The sequence below is a fragment of the Fringilla coelebs genome (assembly GCF_963513975.1).
Source record: "Fringilla coelebs genome assembly, chromosome: 28".
NCBI classification, from domain to species: Eukaryota; Metazoa; Chordata; class Aves; order Passeriformes; family Fringillidae; genus Fringilla; species Fringilla coelebs.
In genome coordinates, this window is record NC_140054.1 from 4786352 (window position 1) to 4807151 (window position 20800).

The 20800-nt window shown below is 49.9% G+C and overlaps 1 protein-coding gene across 1 annotated transcript; it reads left to right on the forward strand.

Annotated features, from left to right (window-relative positions):
* Positions 1-663: 663 nt before the first annotated feature.
* SMAP2 (small ArfGAP2) lies at positions 664-20275 on the forward strand. Its single transcript, XM_084222876.1, has 10 exons — positions 664-812; positions 11617-11750; positions 12217-12302; positions 13489-13567; positions 14056-14136; positions 14605-14683; positions 14969-15072; positions 16500-16665; positions 17783-18078; positions 19073-20275. Exons 1-10 carry the CDS (start codon positions 710-712, stop codon positions 19220-19222), a joined length of 1278 nt encoding a protein of 425 aa, XP_084079002.1. The 5' UTR covers positions 664-709; the 3' UTR covers positions 19223-20275.
* The last annotated feature ends 525 nt before the right edge of the window (positions 20276-20800 follow it).

The window sequence follows — 20800 nt, forward strand, 5'->3', positions numbered from 1 at the left end:
GAGCCCCCCAAAATCCCACACACAGGACCTCTGTACCGCTGAGCACCCCAGGGTCACCCCAAATCCCCCACCCAGCATTCCTGAAGCCCCCCAGAATCCCACACACAGCACCCCTAAATCCCCCAAAATCCCACACACAGCACCTCAGTACCCCTGAGCACCCCTTGGTCCCCCAAAATCCCCATCCAGCCCCTCTGAACCCCTCCAAAATCCCCCACACAGGACCTCTGTACCCCTGAACACCCCAGGGTCCCCCCAAATCGCCCACCCAGCCCCCCTGAGCCCCCAAAAATCCTCACCCAGCCTCTCTGAGCACCCCAAAATCCCCCACACAGCATCTCTGTACCCCTGAGCACCCCAGGGCCCCCCCAAATCCCCCATCCAGCCCCTCTGAGCCCCCTGAGTCCCCCAAAATCCCCACCCAGCCCCTCTGAACCCCCCAAATTTCCCCCTCCCCAATCTGTCCCCCCACTCCCATCACGTGACCCTCCCCATTCATACCCCCGATGGCTCCGCCCCCTCTCTCCCTATTGGCTTCCGCCCGCGCGTCGCAACCAATCACCGCCCAACACCGGCGGCGCGCGGGGGGGGCGTTGCCGCGCGGGGCCGGCGCTGATTGGCTCCTCCCCCGGCCGTAGCCCCGCCCATAGCGGAAGCAGGAAGCGGGCGGGCCGGCCGTGACCCGCGGGCGGGCAGCGCCGGCCGCGCCATGACGGGAAAATCGGTGCGGGACGTGGAGCGCTACCAGGCGGTGCTGGCCGGGCTGCTGGCCGAGGACGAGAACAAGTTCTGCGCCGACTGCCAGGCCAAAGGTAGCGCGGATGGGCGGCGGGGCCTGCGGAGCCCGCGCCGCACCGGATGCACCCCCTCGGTGCCCCCCCCCCACCAACCGCACCGGCCTCGCCGCTCGGTGCTCTCCGGTGTGGCCGCTCCGCCGAGGGTCAGGCACCCCCGTGGGGGTGGGTCCTGCGGTGTTGCCGGCAGAGGGGAGCGCTCCGGTGGTGGCGGGGGGACAACGGTGCTGGCCCGGCGGTTACGGGGGTTGTGCGGGGGAAGAGGCTGAGCCAGCGCGGGCTGGGGGCAAGAACGGGGCGGGTTTGGGGCAGAGAACGGGGTGGGTTTTGGGGCAATAACCCGGTGGTTTTAGGGGAAAGAACTCCGTGCTTTGAGAGGGAGAATAGGATGGTTTTGGGGGAAAGAACACGCTCGTTTTGGGGAAAAGAATGGGGTGGTTTTGGGGGTACAACCCGGTGGTTTTGGGGGAAAGAACCCGGTGGTTTTAGGGGAAAGGACTCCGTGGTTTGAGAGGGAGAATAGGATGGTTTGGGGGCAAGAACACAGTGGTTTTGGGGAAAAGAATGGGGTGGTTTTGGGGGCACAACCCGGTGGTTTGAGAGGGAGAACGGGTTGGTTTTGGGGTAAAGAGCACGCTGGTTTTCGGCAGAAAACCCCCAGGTTTTTGGCCGCAGCCCAGCTGGGTTTGGTTCCCGGTGCCTCTGGAAGCCGAGGGGAGACGGGGAGGGACCGGCCCCAGATCTCCCTGTGGGAACCCCGGAGTGGGTGGGGGGGGAAGGAGTGGGACCGGGAAAAGCTGGCGCTGTGGAATGGAGGGAATTCCAGCTGGGGAGTCACATCCTGTCACCTGGGGCTGGACCTGCCCTGGATGCTGGGAGCACAGGGGAGGAGCTGTAACCCCACCCCGGGATCGTGGACCACTGATGGAATTCCAGGGTTTTTTCCTCCTTTCCCACCTGGATTTTCCCTTGTGAGGTCCTGGCACAGGAGGAATCTGTGGCTGCCCCATCCCTGGAATCGTTCAAGGCCAGCCTGGGATAGTGGAAGGGACAGGAGGAGCTTTAAGGTCCCTCCCAACCCAAACCATTCCATGTTTTCTTTATTTCAAGGTGTGTTATGAAATGTTTGAATTCCAGAGGATAAAACAAAGGAATAAAACTGTTCCTTGTCCCCCTGTGGTTGCTGCTTTGTTTTCCTGCAGCAAAAGAGTTAAAGTTGGCCCAAAATCCTGTTTTAATGAGCTGCCATAATCTCTTGGAGATCTGGACTTGAGCCTCATTTCCCAAGAGCTGCTGGAATTGAACTTGGAGGAGGGATTGGCCAAATCCATCTGTAAACAAAGGGCTTGGTCACCTCAGTGTGACCTCCAAAACTGCACAGCCCCCTTGAACAACCTTCAAAATTAGATAATTATGATTTCTTTTCACCCTAAGCCACAATAACCTCATCCTTCCCCACCTGGCTTTGGGATGAAGGTGGTGATGGAGATGAGGATGTTCCTCTCCTGTGCCAATCCTTCATCTCTTGGCACCTCCTGGAGGGCAGAAAGAGCTCCTTTATCTCAGCTCTCCCCTGGGAGAGGCAAAATTCCACCAAAATGGGAATAAATTCAACCCCACAGCTCTGGGTGATGGAGCTTCTCCTGGTCACAGCACATCCTGGAAGTGCAGGATTCCAATTAATTCATTATTATCATTCTAATGAAGCTCTGGTGTGGAGTTCAGCCATTCCAATCCTGGAGAGCAGGCTGGGGCTCTCCACACTTATCTGATCCACTAATTACCCCCTGCACTAATGAGATTCCTGGCAGTGGGAAATCTCCTCCTCCAGGGCATGTGGGACCTGTTTCTGCCCAGAGTTCCAGGGAATTCCTGCACTTTTGGGGCAGTTTTGGTACTTTTGATCGATGTGGTGCCATGGGAACTGTCTCTGCTCAGAGTTCCAGGGAGAATTTTGCATTTTTGGGGCAGTTTTGGTACTTTTGGTGAATGGAGCTGTCTCTGCCCAAAGCTCCAGGGAGAATTTTGCATTTTTGGGGCAGTTTTGGGGCAGTTTTGGTGAATGGAGCTGTCTCTGCCCAGAGCTCCAGGGAGAATTTTGCAATTTTGGGCCAGTTTTGGTAGATTGAGCTGTCTCTGCCCAAAGCTCCAGGGAGAATTTTGCAGTTTTGGGGCAGTTTTGGTGAATGGAGCTGTCTCTGCCCAAAGCTCCAGGGATTTGCTGCAGTTTTGGGGCAGTTTTGGTATTTTTTGGTAAATGGAGCTGTCTCTGCCCAGAGCTCCAAGGAATTGCTGCAGTTTTGGGGCAGTTTTGGTACTTTTGGTGAACGTGGAGCTGGAATAACTGCAACATTCCACTCTGCCCGTGGAAAGGAGCCCAGGGGTGACTCCAGGTGGAGCCTCAGCACTTCCAGGGGTGTCTGGAAGCAAAGCTGGGCAGGGACTGGAGCAACCTGGGACTGTGGGAAGTGCCCATGACAAATTAAATGAGCTTTAAGGTCCTTCCCACCCGAGCCAGTTTGAGATTCTGTGAAATCTGCAGCAAACCCTGCTCAGAGCTCTTGTTTTGCAGGAAATTGGGTGAAATCTCTTCACTCTCTTCCTCTTTTTGTTGCCAGCCTCGTGTTTGGGGGAACTGGGAGAGCTGAGCCAGGGCAGGGTGGGCACTGCTGAGTTCTAAATCCTCTCCTTGGAGGTCTTGGCTGTGGGAATCCCTTGGAGGAACACCTGGAGAGAGCGAGCAGCACTTGCTGGGCAGGTGGGATTTTTGCTGCTGCTGCCATTCCAAGGGTGGCTGTGGTGCTGCTGCTCCCTGTGTGTGAGAGAGAGAGATAACAGAGCCTGAGCTGAGCATCCAGCAGCACATTCCCTGCCTGGAATGTGGGAACCCAGAGCTGGGATGGCTGAGGGAGGGAGGGATGAGGTGAAATCCCCACCTGGATTTGGAAAATTCCCGTTTGAGCGACGCAGAGTGGATTCACTGCTGCCCCTGCAGCTGCTCTGCACCCTCAGCTAATTGTGTTTGGTTCTCTCCTTCTCCCAAACTCTTCCCTCTGCTCTCCAGTCCCATCCATGATCCAGCAGGCTCCGTGGATCCCGGGGTGGTGACGTCGGAGCGGGAGCTCCCCAGGGAGCAGAGCCGCGGCTGCCCAGAGGTTCCCCAGAGGTTCAGGTCGCCCTGTGCTCCCCCTGGTCTGTCTGGCTCTTCCCTTCATCCCTTTGTCTTGTGAGATCCACGGGTTGCAGGCCTGAATCCATCCCTTGTATCCTGATTAGGTGGGGGAAGCGCTGCTGAACGCGGCATAAATTCAGGTTTAATTCTTCACCAAAAAAAAAAATGATGTAGGATTGGGGAAATCCCTGCCCAGAGGTGGGTGAATATGGGATGGGAAGGGGGAGAAGCTTGGAGTGGAGTGGGTGCTGTGGGGAGGCTGGTCTCCAGTGGAATTTGGGAATTATCTTCTGGGGGAGCTGCTTTAGTCCAGCCTAACTCCTGTTAATCCAAACCAAATATTCCCTGAAAATCTGCGTGACTCAACTCCTCCTCCAGCAGCCTCTCGAGCTGCAGCTGAATTTCCTTTGCAGGCAGAGCAATTCCAAGAGGAACTTTTGAAATAGCTGCTGGAACAGCTGCATGGGAGGAAGGAGGATGAGGATGGCAGCGCTGATGGAGGGGGAGTGGTGCAGCCTGTGCCTCCCAAAACCCAAAGTGGAGGGGCTGGAACTGCTCAGCTCGGTTTAGGAAATCTGGGATGAGGAGAAAGCTCAGCTTTAGGCAAGGGAATCTTGCCAGAGGGATCCATGTGGGATGTGTGTTCATGTGAATCCTCAGCTGCAGCCACAATATTCTGGGATCTTGCATTATTCTGCTTTTCTGCTCTTCCCAGCTCAGATCTGGTGCTCCAAAATTCACTTTATCCCTCTGGAATCTTCACCTCAGCGGGGCAAAACTGGGAGAGGATGCAGCTCTGTCCACCCTGAGCCTGCCTGGAGCTGAAACTTCCCACTCAAGCAAGGGGAAAAAAGCATCAGTGTTCCCAACAGGGATTTAGTGTGGAATTAGTTGTGGGAAGATCCTTTTTAAGCAGAGCTCTGAGTCACACTTGGCCCTACATCTGCCAGAAATAGGGATAATCCTCAGAGCAGCAGCACCTGGGCTCTCTGTGCTGACCCACCTGGGGAGTGGAGGTGGGAAAAAAAAGCTCCCAACCCCCCCAAAAAAATAAAAAATAATAAAAAAGCCACGTGATTCCCAGCTGGAGTAAAGTTTGTTCCTATAGAAACTGCCAGGAGTTATGTAAGGAAATGGCAGCTGCAGTGCAAAGGGAGCTCGCTGCTCCAAAATGCAAAGTAGGTCTTGAAACCAAGAGAAAAGTCAGGAATAGCTCGGGGCTCCTTCAGGTAGGGATTGTTCCCTGTGTCCCAGGAAATCTGGGACAAAATTGGAGCTTTTAGGAGGAGCTGTCTTGAACTTGGAGCAGTGAGTGCAAAGCTGGATTTACCCAGGCCTCAATAAATTGTTTTTTTTCCCCATTTTTCATAATTTATACCATTCCTTTCTGCCCCTTTCCCTAGGAATTCCAAGGGATGTTTAGCTGATGAGACTGAAAATCAGTATTATTATAATTATCAATTTAGATTATTATGATTATCATGTTTAGCTCTAGATACTGAAAAAAAAAATCTCAATCCATCAAAAACTGACCCAGGACCTTCCTCTGCTCAGAGCTTTGTTAAGGACTTGGTAACTTCTAAAACATCCTTAAATTAAATTGAAAAACAGAACCTAAATATTTTCAACACCAAGTGGCAAATTAAAAACAGCAAAATTCTATTTACAGCCTCAAAATCCAATTTAGTGTTGATAGAACTTCCACCCTGCTGCTCTGTTTGCAGGTGCACCTATCTCCTAAATTATTTACATTTCATGGAAATTATTTACATTTCATGGAAATTCAGGCCTCCTTGGAATCTGCAATTTCTAGGATTGGCTGTTGTGTGGTTTTGCTCCAAAAATGATGCCACAGGAAGTCCATGGATTGTGGAATTAATTTTTTTTTGATGTATATTTATATTTTGAAGCTGTTTCACCATCAGTGTTGATGTCACCCAGTCGTTTTTCATGGATCCTGGTGATAACACTGCTTGAAATTGTCCCTGTCACCTTTTTTTATTGACTGGAGGAACAGCCAACCCTTTCTGCAGCAGCTGGAAATCCCCTCCCTGCTGTTCACAGAAATTTTCATTTCCTCCACCTGCACTTCAAAGAAGCAGTGATAAAACTGCTCATCTTCACCCAAAACCACACAAATCTTGGGCTTCAAGGCCACAGGGCCCTCAAATATTGGATATTTTTTGCTAAACTGGAAGATTTTCTGGCAGAAATCAGACCCAGCACTTTTGTTTTTCTTGCAAAATGTGGTTGAGGCCTGTGGGGGACAAAAAAAAAGGAAAATAAAATCCCCAAACAGCCCTTTCTTCTTTCAAAGGATGAAATTTTGGGGTGATTCAGCTGCTGGACCAGGTGTAGATTTTTCTCAAACACCTTTTGGGGCTGTTCAAGCGAGGGTTTGGCTTTAGCATCCCCTGAGAGCTGCACAAATCCCTCAGTCTGTGCCTAAACCCGGGAGTGCAGCAGGGATTAATCCCAAATCCGAGGTGGATCCCTGACCCCTGCTCAGGATCCACGCTCAGCTGGGTTATTCATAGTGTTAATAACTCCCCAACATCATTTCTGTGGGGTTTTGGGGTTTCCTGGGGTTTTGGGGTGCAGAATTCAAATTTCCAGCAAAGAGCAGAGGAAGTTGTTTTGCAAGAGAGGCTTTGTGTGAATGGCAGAAAATCCTTGAGCAATTTCTTTCCAGAACAAGGAAACCACAAGGCAGAGGAACCTCCTGGATCCTGAGTTCTTTCCTTTGACTCTACAAAAAAAAACAAAAAAGAGGATTATTCAGCTTGGACTCGAGGAAATCTGTCCCTGGGTGTGGATATCCCCTGGCAGGGATTCTCCTGCTCCCAGAGAATTCCCCACATCCCTTTTCCTCCTCAGCTGGATGATTCCACAGCCAGACACAGAGCAGTTTTGGGGATCCATGGCAGAGGCTGCTCATTTCCACTGGGAATATTTCATCAGCCTCTCAATCCTCCCCATGGAAGCAGCTCTTTTTTATTTTTATTTTTTTGCAGCCAGCTCCTGGTTTATTTTTAAAATGCTTTCTGCAGAGTTATTACAGAAAAAAAAAAAAAAAAAAGTTGTCTCAGGAACTTGGGGCAGAATTTGGTGCCTGAGTGAAGGGTGAGGAGTGAATCCCCTCAATTAAAACCACCCCAGGGTGTGAATTTGGAGCAAGTCACTCATTTTGGAGCAGGTTCTTGGGGCTGGGAGTTGAAAAGGGAATTAGGCTGGGGGTTTTAAAGGGAATTAGGATCTTTTTCAGTCATTCAGATTATTCAGCAGCCCTTGGAGCATTAATGAGCAGGGCTTAGATGGGGACTGGAGCTGGCACCAGCAGCTTGGGATGTGGAGTTTATTTTGAGAGGCTGGGATGTAAAACAGGCTCTGGGGTTGTCTCCTGGAGCAGGGGCCGGGCACTGAATCCCTGCTGGATCCTCCTCTCTGGGAACGTTCAGGAAATCTGGGAATGAAAATTCACTGAGCAAGGGATGCTTTGGGGTTTGGGATCCTCCTGCAGCCCCTGCCAGGCTGGGAATGCATCCCAAGGGCAGCCAGGCTTTGGAAAATTTGGGATTTTTTCCCCCAGATTAGTGTTTCCTTCAATCCAGCAGGGATTTCTGCAGTCCTGAGGTGAAACTCCATGAAATTCCTCAGAGCAGGGTTGGTGCCAGGTGACTTTGCTTTCCATGGATGTTAAAATCACACATAAAATCATCATAAAGCTGAGACAAAAGTGGTGGCAGCACCAGGCAAGGCTGGCACTGAATCCCTGCTGGATCCTCCTTCTTTGGGAACATTCAGGAAAACTGGGAATGCAAATTCACTGAGCAAGGGATGCTCTGGGGTTTGGGATCCTCCTGCCAGGCTGGGAATGCATCCCAAGGGCAGCCAGGCTCTGGAAAATTTGGGATTCTTCCTCCAAATTGGTGTTTCCTTCAATCCAGCAGGGATTTGTGCAGTCTTGAGGTGAAACTCCACGAACCTGAGCAGAGCAGGGTTGGTGCCAGGTGACTTTGCTTTCCATGGATGTTAAAATCACACATAAAATCATCAAACCAGACATAAAATCATCATAAAGCTGAGACAGCAAGGCTGGCACTGGAGCAAACTCCCAATTTTCCACGTGGGAATGGGGTTTCCATTTTGGCCTGGCCTCAGGGGAATTGATTTGAGAACATCAACCCCAGCATTCATGCAAGAAACAAATTTATTTTTTAGTGGTTTAAGGAGCTGAATGTTCCTGTTGCCTTGTCCTGCACCCTCTGGGAGATGAATAAATCCAAAATTCCCTGTGCCAGGAGGGTGAGGTGCCCCTGTCCCCAGTGGGTGTCAGGGTGTGCCCACTTTTTGGGAGGAGTGATAACTCCCCCAGGCAGCTCTGCAGTGCTGATTAAAGCTGCCCTGTGGGTATTTATTGATACAAACCCATTTTTCTCAGAAAAATATTCCCCTAAACTCCAACCCAGGCGTTTTTCCCCCTTTTTTTTTCACTGCTGCAGAGCCTGAGCTGGTTTTTGGGGAAGTGGAGAGGTGAAAGTCACATCTGGAGATGCCACCTGGAGCTTTTTCGAGTCAACCCACCTGGGGAAATGCCTGCAAAAAGCCCTAAAAAGCAAAATCCCAGTGGCTGGGCACTGGCAGGGAGGATTTTTAGTGGGAGATGTTCCAGAGAGGGAAGTGGGAGGTTGTTTACATCTGCACCAAACCCTTCCCCCCTCCCACAACCTCAGGGCTTTGTGAGACATTTGAAAAGAGCATTTTTGGGAGGTTAAAATGTTGGTTGAGTTAAGCTGTGTCTGGGCAGGGGGTGTTGGATCCAACCTGGGTTTGCTGCAGGCTCAGGGAGCATTTGGGAAAATGCATTTTGGAAAATCACAGAGCAGAACCCTGAGCTGCTGGGGGGTCGCAATCTGTGAAAATCAACCCCACATCCCCCTCTGCTCTCTGTTCCCTGCAGGTTTGAAAACCTTTCCTGTGCAAGGACACCCAAATCCCAGCTGGAATCTCCCCAGGGAACAGCTCCCCCCTGGTTGTATAATGAGTTTATTGCTGGGAGGGGTTAAAAAAAACCCCAAAAAAACCAAAAAAAAAACCCAAAAAAATCTAAATATTCATTTGAATTGAAACAGAACCAAGCTGCTCCACCTTGGCTCTGCCAGAAGTTGGATTTAGGAGTTGCAGCACATCCCAGCTGTGGCTCCCTGGCTGTCCCAATCCCCCTGGAGCAGCAGCAGGGTGTGACACTAGCCCTGAGTCATGTTTTTGTGGTGGCCTGAGCTGGTCCATGTGACAAAACCCAGTGAGCTGATTACTCCAGGAGCTGCCCATTAAATCCTTTTAGTCCTATCAAGGCTAAATTTATCTGGAGTTTTAAATCTAACCTTGAATCTCACGATAATCCTGCCAGCAGTCTCACGTTAGAGCCCCTGGGGAGAGAATTCCATGTGGAAATCACAGGAAGGATCCTGGCTAAAAGTTTTATTCCCATTTTTTGGACATATTCAGGTGCTCCTGAAGTTGTGGGGTTTGTTTTGATGATAATAAAGGGACTGATAATAAAGGGAGTGAGGGCAAGGAAATGAATTTCTCAGCTCCATTAAATTGATATTATTCCCAAAGGCCACTCCTGGAGAGAGGGGAAAAACAGCAAATAATGGCAGGAAAGGGCAGAAAACTTAATAAAGGCATTTTAAAGTGAATTCCCTGGAATGGGTGCTGGAGTTACCTGGTAGAGGTTGGATACCTGAGTGCATCATCAGCTCCAAATCCCTCAGGATGCTCCCCAGGAGCAGGAATTAAACTGTTAACAGCATCTCAAATACAGCCCTGCTTTTTTAGGGCTCTGAAATTACACTTTCCCCCTCTTCCCCCTCCCACCTCCCTCTCATTAACTCGAGGCTCTGCTATTTTAGCTGTGGCAAGAAAAGCAGGATAACTCTTCATCATCCAGAAGAATGCCTGGGGGAAAAAAAAAGGGCTGGTGGAGGATGTTTGATCCCTAATTTTGTGTTTTCCCAGTTGCACTGGGACACCAGTTTGAGCTGGGAGAAAAAGGGTTTAATTTTAAAATATTCCTGAAATATTTGACAGGATATTCCTGTGGATCTCTGTATGTGGATCTCCCTAATTTTGTGTTTTCCCAGTTGTACTGGGACACCAGTTTGTGCTGGGAGAAAAGGGTTTAATTTTAAAATATTTATTCCTGAAATATTTAGCAGGGTTGAGGTTTCTGGGAGAGGGGTGGGGATTCCTGTGGATCTCCCTAATTTTGTGTTTTCCCAGTTGTACTGGGACACCAGTTTGAGCTGGGAGAAAAAGGGTTTAATTTTAAAATATTCCTGAAATATTTGACAGGATATTCCTGTGGATCTCTGTATGTGGATCTCCCTAATTTTGTGTTTTCCCAGTTGCACTGGGACACCAGTTTGTGCTGGGAGCTGGGAGAAAAGGGTTTAATTTTAAAATATTTATTCCTGAAATATTCAGCAGGATTGAGGTTCTGGGAGAGGGGTGGGGATTCCTGTGCATCTCCCTAATTTTGTGTTTTCCCAGTTTGTGCTGGGAGCTGGGAGAAAAAGGGTTTAATTTTAAAATATTTATTCCTGAAATATTCAGCAGGATTGAGGTTCTGGGAGAGGGGTGGGGATTCCTGTGGATCTCTGAGTGCCCTGCTGGGATTCCTGGGTGCACTGAGTCCATCTCAGCTCCTTCAATTTTTCCCTTCTGGGTGTTTTTTTTTTTATTTTGATCCCTGGCATGATCTCCCATCCACACCTTGGAGCTGTCCTGCATGAAAACCAGGAATGTCTGACCTTGGCCAAATCCTTTCTTCTTGTTTTGACCCAGGAAAAGCAAATAAAATCCATCAGAGCTGTGGAAACTGGAGTGAACTGATGGTTCCTTGGGCTGGGATTGGTTTTTGGGGCCAAATCCTGGGCTCAGCTGGGAATTCCTGCCCAGCACTGAGGAGATTTGAAGATGCTGAGTTGGTTTTTTGGGGTTTTTTTTTTGCTGTAGGGAATATTCTGGAGCTGATTCCAGGTTTTATCCAGGATCACAGACGTGGCAGAGCTCAGGGGGTTGGAGTTTTGGGGTTTTTTTTTTTGGGGTGGTTTAAATTCCTGTTTTTCTGCCTCTTCTCGTGTGGATGGAAGAGGGAGGCAATAAATCCCCAGGGATAATGATTGGAGATCTTGGAAGGATTTTATCCAATTCCTTCCTCAGGGCAGGAAAAATGCAAATTTTACCTCAAATTCAGCTTTTTTTGAGGCATTTTAGATCTGAGGGGGTTCACATCAATAACAGCACCAGGTCTGAGCTTTTTCTTGATGAAATCAGATTTTTTCCCTCATGTCAGTGATTTTTTTTCCCCTCACAGAAAGAAAAGGACAACAAAACTGTGTAAATTCTTGATTTTTTTTTTCCCTCTTGGAGCTGTTTGATTTGTGTGGATGGAAGAGGGAGGCAATAAATCAGGGATAAGGATTGGGAGCATCCTCCTGATGTGCAATTCCAGCTTCCAGCCTGGATGAGAATCCAAAGGCCTCAATCCCAGTTCACTTGCTGCAGTTTCCCAGTTGCTCCAGGCAAAAACAAAACTAAAAAAGGGTTTGGATTGGTGGGAAACCCTTTCCTTTCTCCTGCCAGGGCCACGATGGGCGTCCTGGAACATCGGGGTGTTCATCTGCATCCGCTGCGCCGGCATCCACAGGAACCTGGGCGTTCACATATCCAGGGTCAAATCTGTCAACCTCGACCAGTGGACACAGGAACAGATCCAGGTGAGGTTGGGATAACACCCTGAGGGGTTTTTTAAAAATAAATCAAACCAGGATAACCCCCCCAAAAAAAAAAAAATAAAAAAATGGGGAAGTGGAGGAGGGAGAAGAATTCTGAAAGAAGAAGGAAATGTCCTCATTGCAGGCTGGACAAACAGCAGAGTAAAGCTCAAGATGCTGCAGGTTTTTAAAATGACCAATCCCTGCTTCCCACCTCTCCTTCCAGAGGGATTTTGGGTTGCTAACAGGATTTTTATCCTGCCTTGGAGTAAAAATTTTATCCTGCCTTGGAGTAAAAATTGCTCGGAATTAGCGAATGGGGTGGGAGCTGCATCCCCTGGGGGGTGAAGAGCAGCTTTCAGGAGGATCCCCCTTCCCTGCATTTCCCTTCTCTGGCAGCCTGGGATGCTGTGGGAGAGCTTTAATGCTTGGGGAAGGAGAATTTGAAGGGTTTTTTTTTGGATTTCAGTGCGTGCAGGAGATGGGGAATGGCAAAGCCAATCGTCTGTACGAAGCCTACCTGCCCGAGAACTTCCGGAGGCCCCAGACAGACCAGCATCCTCTTTTATTCCTGGAAAGGGAAAAAAAATGGAAATTTCCATCCTGGAGCTGTGTGGTTAAACCTCCCTGGAGGAGAAGTTGTTCCCTTGGGCAGGGAATGGGAGTGGAGGGGTTGGGGTGGAGAATTGGGAGGTCGAGGTCAGCACAGGAGGATTCTCCCTCATTTGGAGGCTGCTTGGATTGGGACAGTCAAAAACTGGGAGATATTCACTCTGAAATTCTCATTTGGGAGGAGCAGAGAGAATTTTGCTTTTATTTTTTGGGTTAAATGGGGGAAAAAATGTGCTGGAATGGAAAAAAATCCCATTGGGAAAAAATCCCATTGGGGGAAAAAAAGGGATTTTAAGGGTTAATCTCATTCAGACTTTTTGATATTTCAGAGCGAACCCAAAAGCTGAAGATTTTGGAGGGAATGGGAGGGTTTGGTTTTCTAAAGTGCTGAATATTCCAAAGGCTCCATTGTGACCTTGCAGGACCTGCAGGAGCTGCAAGAGAGATGGAGAAGGGTGGATTTTGGTAGAGGTGGGATTTTGGGAAGGAATTCCTCCCTGTGAGGGTGAGGAGAGGCTGGAATGGATCCCTGGATCCCTGGAAGTGTTCCCCAGGCTGGATGGAGTTTAGGATCCTGGAAGGTTCCCCTGCCCAGGGGGTTTAAGGTCCCTTCCAGCCCAAATTCCAGGCTGGGAATTCCCTGATGGAATTTTCGGTGCTTCAGCTGCAACTCCCACCTTGCAGGAATGTTGAGTGAGCAGGAACAGAATGATGTGAACCTAAAAAAACCCCACAAAAGCACCTTCCCACCATCATTTTTTAATTTTTATTTGAGTTAATCTGGTACCTGAGGTGCTTTTTGAGGTGCAGGATCCTCTTTGTGCCCACTGTGATCTGAATGTGCTGAGGGGATGCTTGGGGCAAACAAAAAAAACCCCAAAAAACCAATGGAGAAAACCCAGCAAGAGCTTAAATCCTGATTTAATTCCCTTTTTATAGTGCTGAAATAACCTGAAATAACCCAGGGGCAAAAAGTGAGTTGGGATCCAGCAGTAAATTATTTTAAGAAAGTTACTGCTGGAAATGCTCTTTAAACAATGATTTAATTTAGTTACAGCCTGTACCTTGTTCCTCCCTGTCAAATGAGGCTTCTATTCTGGAATCCTTTGTCCTTAACCAGCTGCTGCAGAGCTGTGGAGAGTTTTATCCGGGATAAATATGAGAAAAAGAAATATATGGACAGAAGCATCGACATCAACGCCTTCAGGGTGAGTCTGGAGGCCTAAAATTGGGATTAAAATAGAAATATTGAAATATTCCCTGTGTCAGGGGAAATCCCTTCTCCAGAACTGCTTGAATTTCATGGAGTGAATTTCTGAGGATGCTGAGTGGGTTTGGTTTGTAGGGAATATTCTGGAATATTCAGGGATTATTCCAGGAATAAAAAAAAAGTAGGATCACAGGCATGGCAGAGCTCAGGGGGTTGGAGTGGTTTAAATTCCTGTTTTCTTCCCTCTTCTTCATCTCCCTGATTGGTTTGTGTGGATGGATATCTCACACTGGAGGAGGTCCTGGAAGGATTTTATCCAATTCCTTCCTCAGAGCAGGAAAAAAGCAAATTTCACCTCAAATTCAGCTTTTTTTGAGGCATTTTAGCTCTAAGGGGTTTTAGATCAGTAACAGCACCAGGTTTGAGGGGTTTTTAGGTGAAATCAATTTTTCCCCTTATATCAGTGATTTTTTTTTACTCTCACAGAAAGAAAAGGACGACAAATGGAAAAGGACCAACGAGTCAGAAAGAAAACTGGAACCCATCATCTTTGAGAAGGTGAAAATGGTAAGAACAGGAGGAAAAAACCCTGGAGCAGCCCTGGAGGCATCCCTGAGGCAGAGCAGAGGGATTCCAGCCCCCTCTGGCAGCATTTTTCTGGCCTCAGTCACTGCCTGGGTGCTTTGAGTCACTGGGGGAGTTTGTTTTGCTCTGCTCCCCAGACACTGAGCAGATGTGCAGGTTGGAATCCAGCTCTTCCCCGCTGGTTTTTCCAGCTCCAGCAGCTGCTTTCTGCCTGGTTTGGATCTTACTTGGGTCTCACAACTTATTGGGACAACAAAAACCTGGGAAATTTCGCTCTGAAATTCTCATTTTGGAAGGGCAGAGAGAATTTTGCTTTTGTTTTTGGCTTAAATCCACTAGGGAAAAAACAACAACAAAAAAAAAAGGGATTTTAAGGGTTAATCTTTTAAAAAACCATTTCAGAGTGTTCCCAAAAGCTGCACAAGATTTGTGTTGTTCCTTTTCCCCCAGCCTCAAAAGAAGGACGAAACGCAGCAATCCAGGAAAAGTTCTCCCAAATCTGAGCCAGTCATGGACTTGCTGGGCCTGGGTAAGAGAAACTGGCACCAAAAATTGTGGGAATTTGAGGAGTTCCAGTCCCAATTTTCCCTGTCAGGTGAACAATTCCAGGAATATTCAGCCTGGGAAGAGTTTTCCATGTGTTTCCCTTTTTCCTGTGGTGTTCCAGGAGCAGCTGGAGTTTCATGGGACAAACAGGACCCAGGGGCACTTCCCAAATCCTGCTCCAGGCCCTTCCCAGCTGCAGAGGGATGTGGGGATCAGGTGTGGGTGGGGTGGCACAGAGGTGACAGCCAGGACGTCCCTGTCCCTGCAGACGCGCCGGTGACAACGCCGGTCACCAACGGCCGGCCCAGCAGCCTGGAGAAGGACCTGGACCTCTTTGCATCCGTGGGATCCAGCTCAGACTCCTCCAGGAAGGTCAGCTGGGAGGGCTGGGGCTGGGAAAAGCCTGGAAAAACCACGGGGTGGTTTGGGGGAAGGGACATTGAAGGGCAGGGACATCTGGCGCTGTGACAGAGTGCTCCAACCTGGCCTTGGTGCTTGCAGGGATGGGGAATCCACCTGGGAATGCTTCACCACACACATCAGCTGTCTGCCCTAAACCTTGCTTCATCTAAATTTCATCATTAAATCCTGAAACCTCCCTCTTCAATGTTGAAGAATGACCCTCTTCTGTTCCCACACCTGGGAATGCTGTGCCACTGTTTCACGATCAAACACACATCCACTGTCTGCCCTAAATCTTTCTTCATCTAATTTTCCCTTAATTAAATCCTGAAATCTCCCTCTTCCACTTTGAAGAATGAAGAATTTCCCTCTTCCATTCCCACATCTCCCTCTTCCATTCCCCTAATGGGGGAATGCTTGCTTCATCTAAATGTCCCTTTATTAAATCCTAAAATCTCCCTCTTCCACGCTGAAGAATGAGGAATCTCCCTCTTCCATTCCCCTAAACCTTGCTTCATCTAAATGTCCCTTCATTAAATCCTGAAATCTCCCTCTTCCACTTTGAAGAATTTCCCTCTTCCATTCCCACATCAGGGAATGCTGTGCCAGTGCTTCACCATCAAGCACACATCACCTGTCTGCCCTAAACCTTGCTTCATCTAAATTTCTTCATTAAATCCTGAAATCTCCCTCTTCCACATTGAAGAATGAGGAATCTCCCTCTTCCACTTTGAAGAATGAAGAATTTCCCTCTTCCATTCCCACATCTCCCTCTTCCATTCCCCTAAACCTTCCTTCATCTAAATTTCTTCATTAAATCCTGAAATCTCCTCTTCCACGCTGAAGAATGAGGAATCTCCCTCTTCCATTCCCCTAAACCTTGCTTCATCTAAATGTCCCTTAATTAAATCCTGAAACCTCCCTCTTCAATGCTGAAGAATTTCCCTCTTCCATTCCTACATCAGGGAATGCTGTGCCAGTGCTTCACCATCAAGCACACATCACCTGTCTGCCCTAAACCTTGCTTCATCTAAATTTCTTCATTAAATCCTGAAATCTCCCTCTTCCACTTTGAAGAATGAAGAATTTCCCTCTTCCATTCCCACATCTCCCTCTTCCCTTCCCCTAAATCTTCCTTCATCTAAATTTCTTCATTAAGTCCTGAAATCTCCCTCTTCCACTTTGAAGAATGAGGAATATCCGTCTTCCCTTCCCCTAAATCTTCCTTCATCTAAATTTCTTCATTAAATCCTGAAATCTCCTCTTCCACATTGAAGAATGAGGAATCTCCCTCTTCCATCCCCCAGCACGTCCCTGTGTGTGGATGGAGATTCCCCTTTTCCCCTGGTGCTGGGTTTTGCCCTGATCCTGTCTGTCTGTCTGTCTGTCCATCCCAGGTTGTTGGCTCCATGCCAACCTCTGGAAGCGCCGGCTCCGTTCCCGAAAATCTGAACCTCTTCCCGGAGCCTGGAGGCAAAGGGGAGGAGGTGGGCAAGAAGCAGCTCTCCAAAGACTCCATCCTGTCCCTCTACGGCTCCCAGACCTCCCAGGTGCCAGCACAAGGTAATCCTGCTGGGAGCTGGGCCCGGGGAGCCTGGCTGGGCTGTCCTGGGGGCTGCAGACTTCCAGGAATAGTGGGAATGTGGCTGATCCCTGAGAATCCCAGAATGGGGTGGGTGGGAAGGGAGTGTGAGGCTCATCCCGTTCCAGCCACGCGCTTTGTACCGTCCCAGCTCGCTCCAAAGCTGACCCTGGGCATTTCCAGGGATGGGGCAGGCACAGCTTCTCTGGGAAATCCATTCCAGTCCCTCACAGGGGGGAATTCCATCCCAATATCCAAATCTGCCCTTCATCTCTGGGAGTCAGGGAGGAATTCCTTCCCAATATCCAACCCAAATCTGCCCTTCATCTCTGGGAATCAGGGAGGAATTCCATCCCAATATCCAACCCAAATCTGCCCTTCAGCTCTGGGAATCAGGGAGGAATTCCATCCCAGTATCCAGCCCTGCCCTTTAGCAGTGGGAATCAGGGAGAAATTCCTTCCCAATATCCAGCCCTGTCCTTCATCTCTGGGAATCAGGGAGGAATTCCATCCCAATATCCAGCCCAACCCTCTGGGAATCAGGGAGGAATTCCATCCCAATATCCAACCCTGTCCTTCATCTCTGGGAATCAGGGAGGAATTCCATCCCAATATCCAGCCCTGCCTTTCAGCTCTGGGAATCAGGGAGGAATTCCTTCTCAATATCCAACCCAAGTCTGCCCTTTAGCTCTGGGAATCAGGAGGAATTCCATCCCAATATCCAACCCTGCCCTTCAGCTCTGGGAATCAGGAGGAATTCCATCCCAATATCCAACCCAAATCTGCCCTTCATCTCTGGGAATCAGGAGGAATTCCATCCCAATATCCAACCCTGCCCTTCATCTCTGGGAATCAGGAGGAATTCTATTCCAATATCCAACCCAACCCTCTGGGAATGAGGTAGGAATTCCCTCCCAATATCCAACCCAACCCTCTGGCACTGGGAACCCATTCCTGCCCAGATTCCCTCCCCATCTTTGCTGAGAGCTGTGAGCAGCCCCAGGAGCAGCCCAGCCCGGCCATCCCCACCCAGGCTGTGCCTGGAATTTTGCCCTTCCAGCCCTCACCTGACCCATCCTTCCCTCCCCTTTTTGCCAGGAGCGATGTTCATGGCGCCGGCCCAGCTGGGCTACCCCGCCGCTCCCTACGCCGCCTTCCCGGGGGTGCCCCCCTCCAGCAGCATGCTGGGGGGCTTGATGCCCCCCTCGGTGGGCATGCTGGCCCAGCCTGGAGCCCCTGGCATGGTGGCACCCGTGGCCATCCCGGCGGGGTACGTGGGCAGCGTGCTGGGCGTTCCCAACGGGATGATGGCGCCCCAGCAGCCCGGCTACGTGGTGCCCCAGGCCGTCTACGGGGTGCAGCCGGCGCAGCAGCTGCAGTGGAACCTCGCCCAGGTGAGGGGGAGGCTCCTCAGGGGGATTTTCCGGGGTTTTTTTGGGAGGTGGGAGAGGGGGGAGTGAGGGGGGACGCGGGGGTTTGGGGTTGGGGTGTGGAGGGGGAGAGCGTGAGGATGCCGGGTGGGGAGGGAGGTCTGAGATTGAGTCCAATCCCAATCCCAGCCTCATCTCCTGTGGGACACCTCCAGGGGTGGGGACTCCAAAATTCCCTGGGAAATTCTAAGGCCAACTCACCCTTTCCATGGGGAAATTCCTGCTGATATCCTGATGACCCTGAAGTCCTCCCATACCTGGGGATTCCAAAATTCCCTGGACAATTCAAAGGCCAACTCACCCTTTCCATGGAGGAATTCCTGCTGATGTCCAGCCTGAAATCCTCCCATACCTGGAACTCCTCCCATACCTGGAGACTCCAAACCTCCTTAGAAAAATTCCAAGGCCTGCCCACCCTTTCCATGGGGAAATTCCTGCTGATATCCTGATGACCCTGAAGTCCTCCCATACCTGGAGACTCCAAACCTCCTTGGAAAAATTCCAAGGCCTGCTGACCCTTTCCATGGGGAAATTCCTGCTGATATCCTGAGAGCCCTGAAGTCCTCCCATACCTGGGAACTCCAAACCTCCTTGGAAAAATGCCAAAGCCTGCTCACCCTTTCCATGGGGAAATTCCTGCTGATATCCTGAGGACCCTGAAGTCCTCCCATACCTGGGGACTCCAGAATTCCCATGGCAATTCCCATGGCAATTTCCATAGAGGAATTCCTGCTGATGTCCAGCCTGAAATCCTCCCATACCTGGGGACTCCAAACCTCCCTGGGCAATTCCAAGGCCTGCCCACCCTTTCCATGGGGAAATCCCTGCTGATATCCTGAGGGCCCTGAAGCCCCTCCATGCTGGGGAGCCCCCCCTGCCCCCTTTAGGGCTCTGCTGTTTTTGGGAGCCGTGGGCAGTGTCCAGCCCATCCCTGACCCCTCTCCTGTCCCGTTTGCAGATGACCCAGCAGATGGCTGGGATGAACTTCTATGGAGCCAACGGAATGATGGGCTATGGACAGTCCATGGGAGGAGGAGGAGGAGGAGGAGGAGGAGGAGGAGGAGGCCAGGGCAGCAACCCCTCCCTCAGCTCCCCGCTGTGGAAATGAGCCCTCGCTCGCACGTGACCATTTCTGCCTTTGTTCTGTTCTCCAGACCTGCTCCATCAGACATTCAGGGTTTTTTTGCTTTCAGGTTTTTGGGGGTGGACCCAGCCCCAAACCTGAATTTGTATTTTTGTTTTGTTTCCATCCCTGAGCTCCATCTCTGCCTTTCCACTGTCACAGCCACGGGGCCACGAGCTCAGCCCCGTCCTCAGCACAGTCAATGCACACGGGGAGGGGGATCCTCCCCTCCCTGCACAAAGCTCCTCCAGAGCTCCTGGGTAGCACTTGATGCCCTGCTGGGCACCTGGGCACAGGTGGGACTGGGAAATCTGGACTGAATCCTGCCCAGAAAGCTGGGATTTCTCACTTTCAACTTGCAGTGTTAGAATTTTTGTTTTTGTTTTTGTTTTGTTTTTTTGGGGGGAGGGAAAAGGGTGGGGAACTCGTTTGGTGCTGAGGAACTGGATTTAAGCCGAGCCCAGGGGCAAGCAAGCCTTGCTACCTCCTCCCTGGAGGGGAGCTCTCCCTGCTCCCACCCTCCTTGGAACCAAAGTCCTCTCCCACCCCCCTGAGCAAGCAGGAATCTCGCCCAGAGTGGGGGCAAAGCCGATGGAATGTGAAAAACTTGCACTCCAGAGGGAATTTTCTGGCTGGCGTTAGGATTTGATGGAATTTCACTTTTAACAATCTAACCAGAGTTAATTCTCCGGGGGCCCAGAGCCCTGTGCAAGTTTTCTTACACTTTTAAAAATGATTCTGACACCCTAATTTATACTTTTTTCGTATTTTTTTCTTTTCCTTCTCTGTTTTGTTTCGTTCTTGTTGTCGTTGTTCCTGTGTAAAATCCTGGTTCCTCCCTTTCCTGGCTCGCTTGGGACATTTTAATCTTAGGCAGATTTCTTTTCTCATCTCCAACAGAACCCAAAACTGCTTCAAAAGTCAGCAAGAAGTCGGACTTGTGGTCTGCTCTCTCCTGTGGATATGTAAATTCCCAAATAAAATATTGCAGTGGACTCCTCTGGTGCTGGTGGTCACTCCAGGTGTGGGAATTTAGGGGATTTCATCCCAAAAATCAGCCCAGATTCCCTCTGGTTTTGGGCTCTGTCCCAAATGCCAGGGAGCTGAGGGAGCACAGCCAGGCCTGGAAGAATCCAAAGTTGACACTTTTATATACAAACCCCTCAGCTTTGGGATGGGGGGAAGGTGGAGCAGAATTCCTGCAGCTGCTGGGATGAAATGATTTCATTCCAGCTTTAATTCCATTATTCCAACCATTTTAAACTCAGGTTTAACAAAACCTCGTGGAGGCTCATCCAAAACTGTGAAGGAAGAGGGAAAAGCAGAGAATTGTGGAATTGCAGGATGGTTTGGGTCCCATTCCGTGCAGCCACAGCTTCCCTGGGAATTTCATCCCCAAATCCCACCCAACCCTGCCCATTCTCCCTTCTCCTGGCCCTCCCCATTTTTCTTGGGAACCAGGGAGGTTCTGGGGTCTTTTATTCATGATGGGATTTCTTTCCTCAAATCAAACCTGCTGTTTCCAGGGAAAAAAAAATAAAAAAAAAATATTTATTCCATATT

Coding starts and splice junctions, on each gene's coding strand:
- SMAP2 (XM_084222876.1), top strand. CDS start 710: ATGACGGGAAAATCGGTGCGGGACGTGGAGCGCTACCAGGCGGTGCTG. Junction 12,303..13,488: donor CGGAGGCCCCAGACAGACCA/GCATCCTCTTTT, acceptor CAGCTGCTGCAG/AGCTGTGGAGAGTTTTATCC. Junction 13,568..14,055: donor TCGACATCAACGCCTTCAGG/GTGAGTCTGGAG, acceptor TTACTCTCACAG/AAAGAAAAGGACGACAAATG.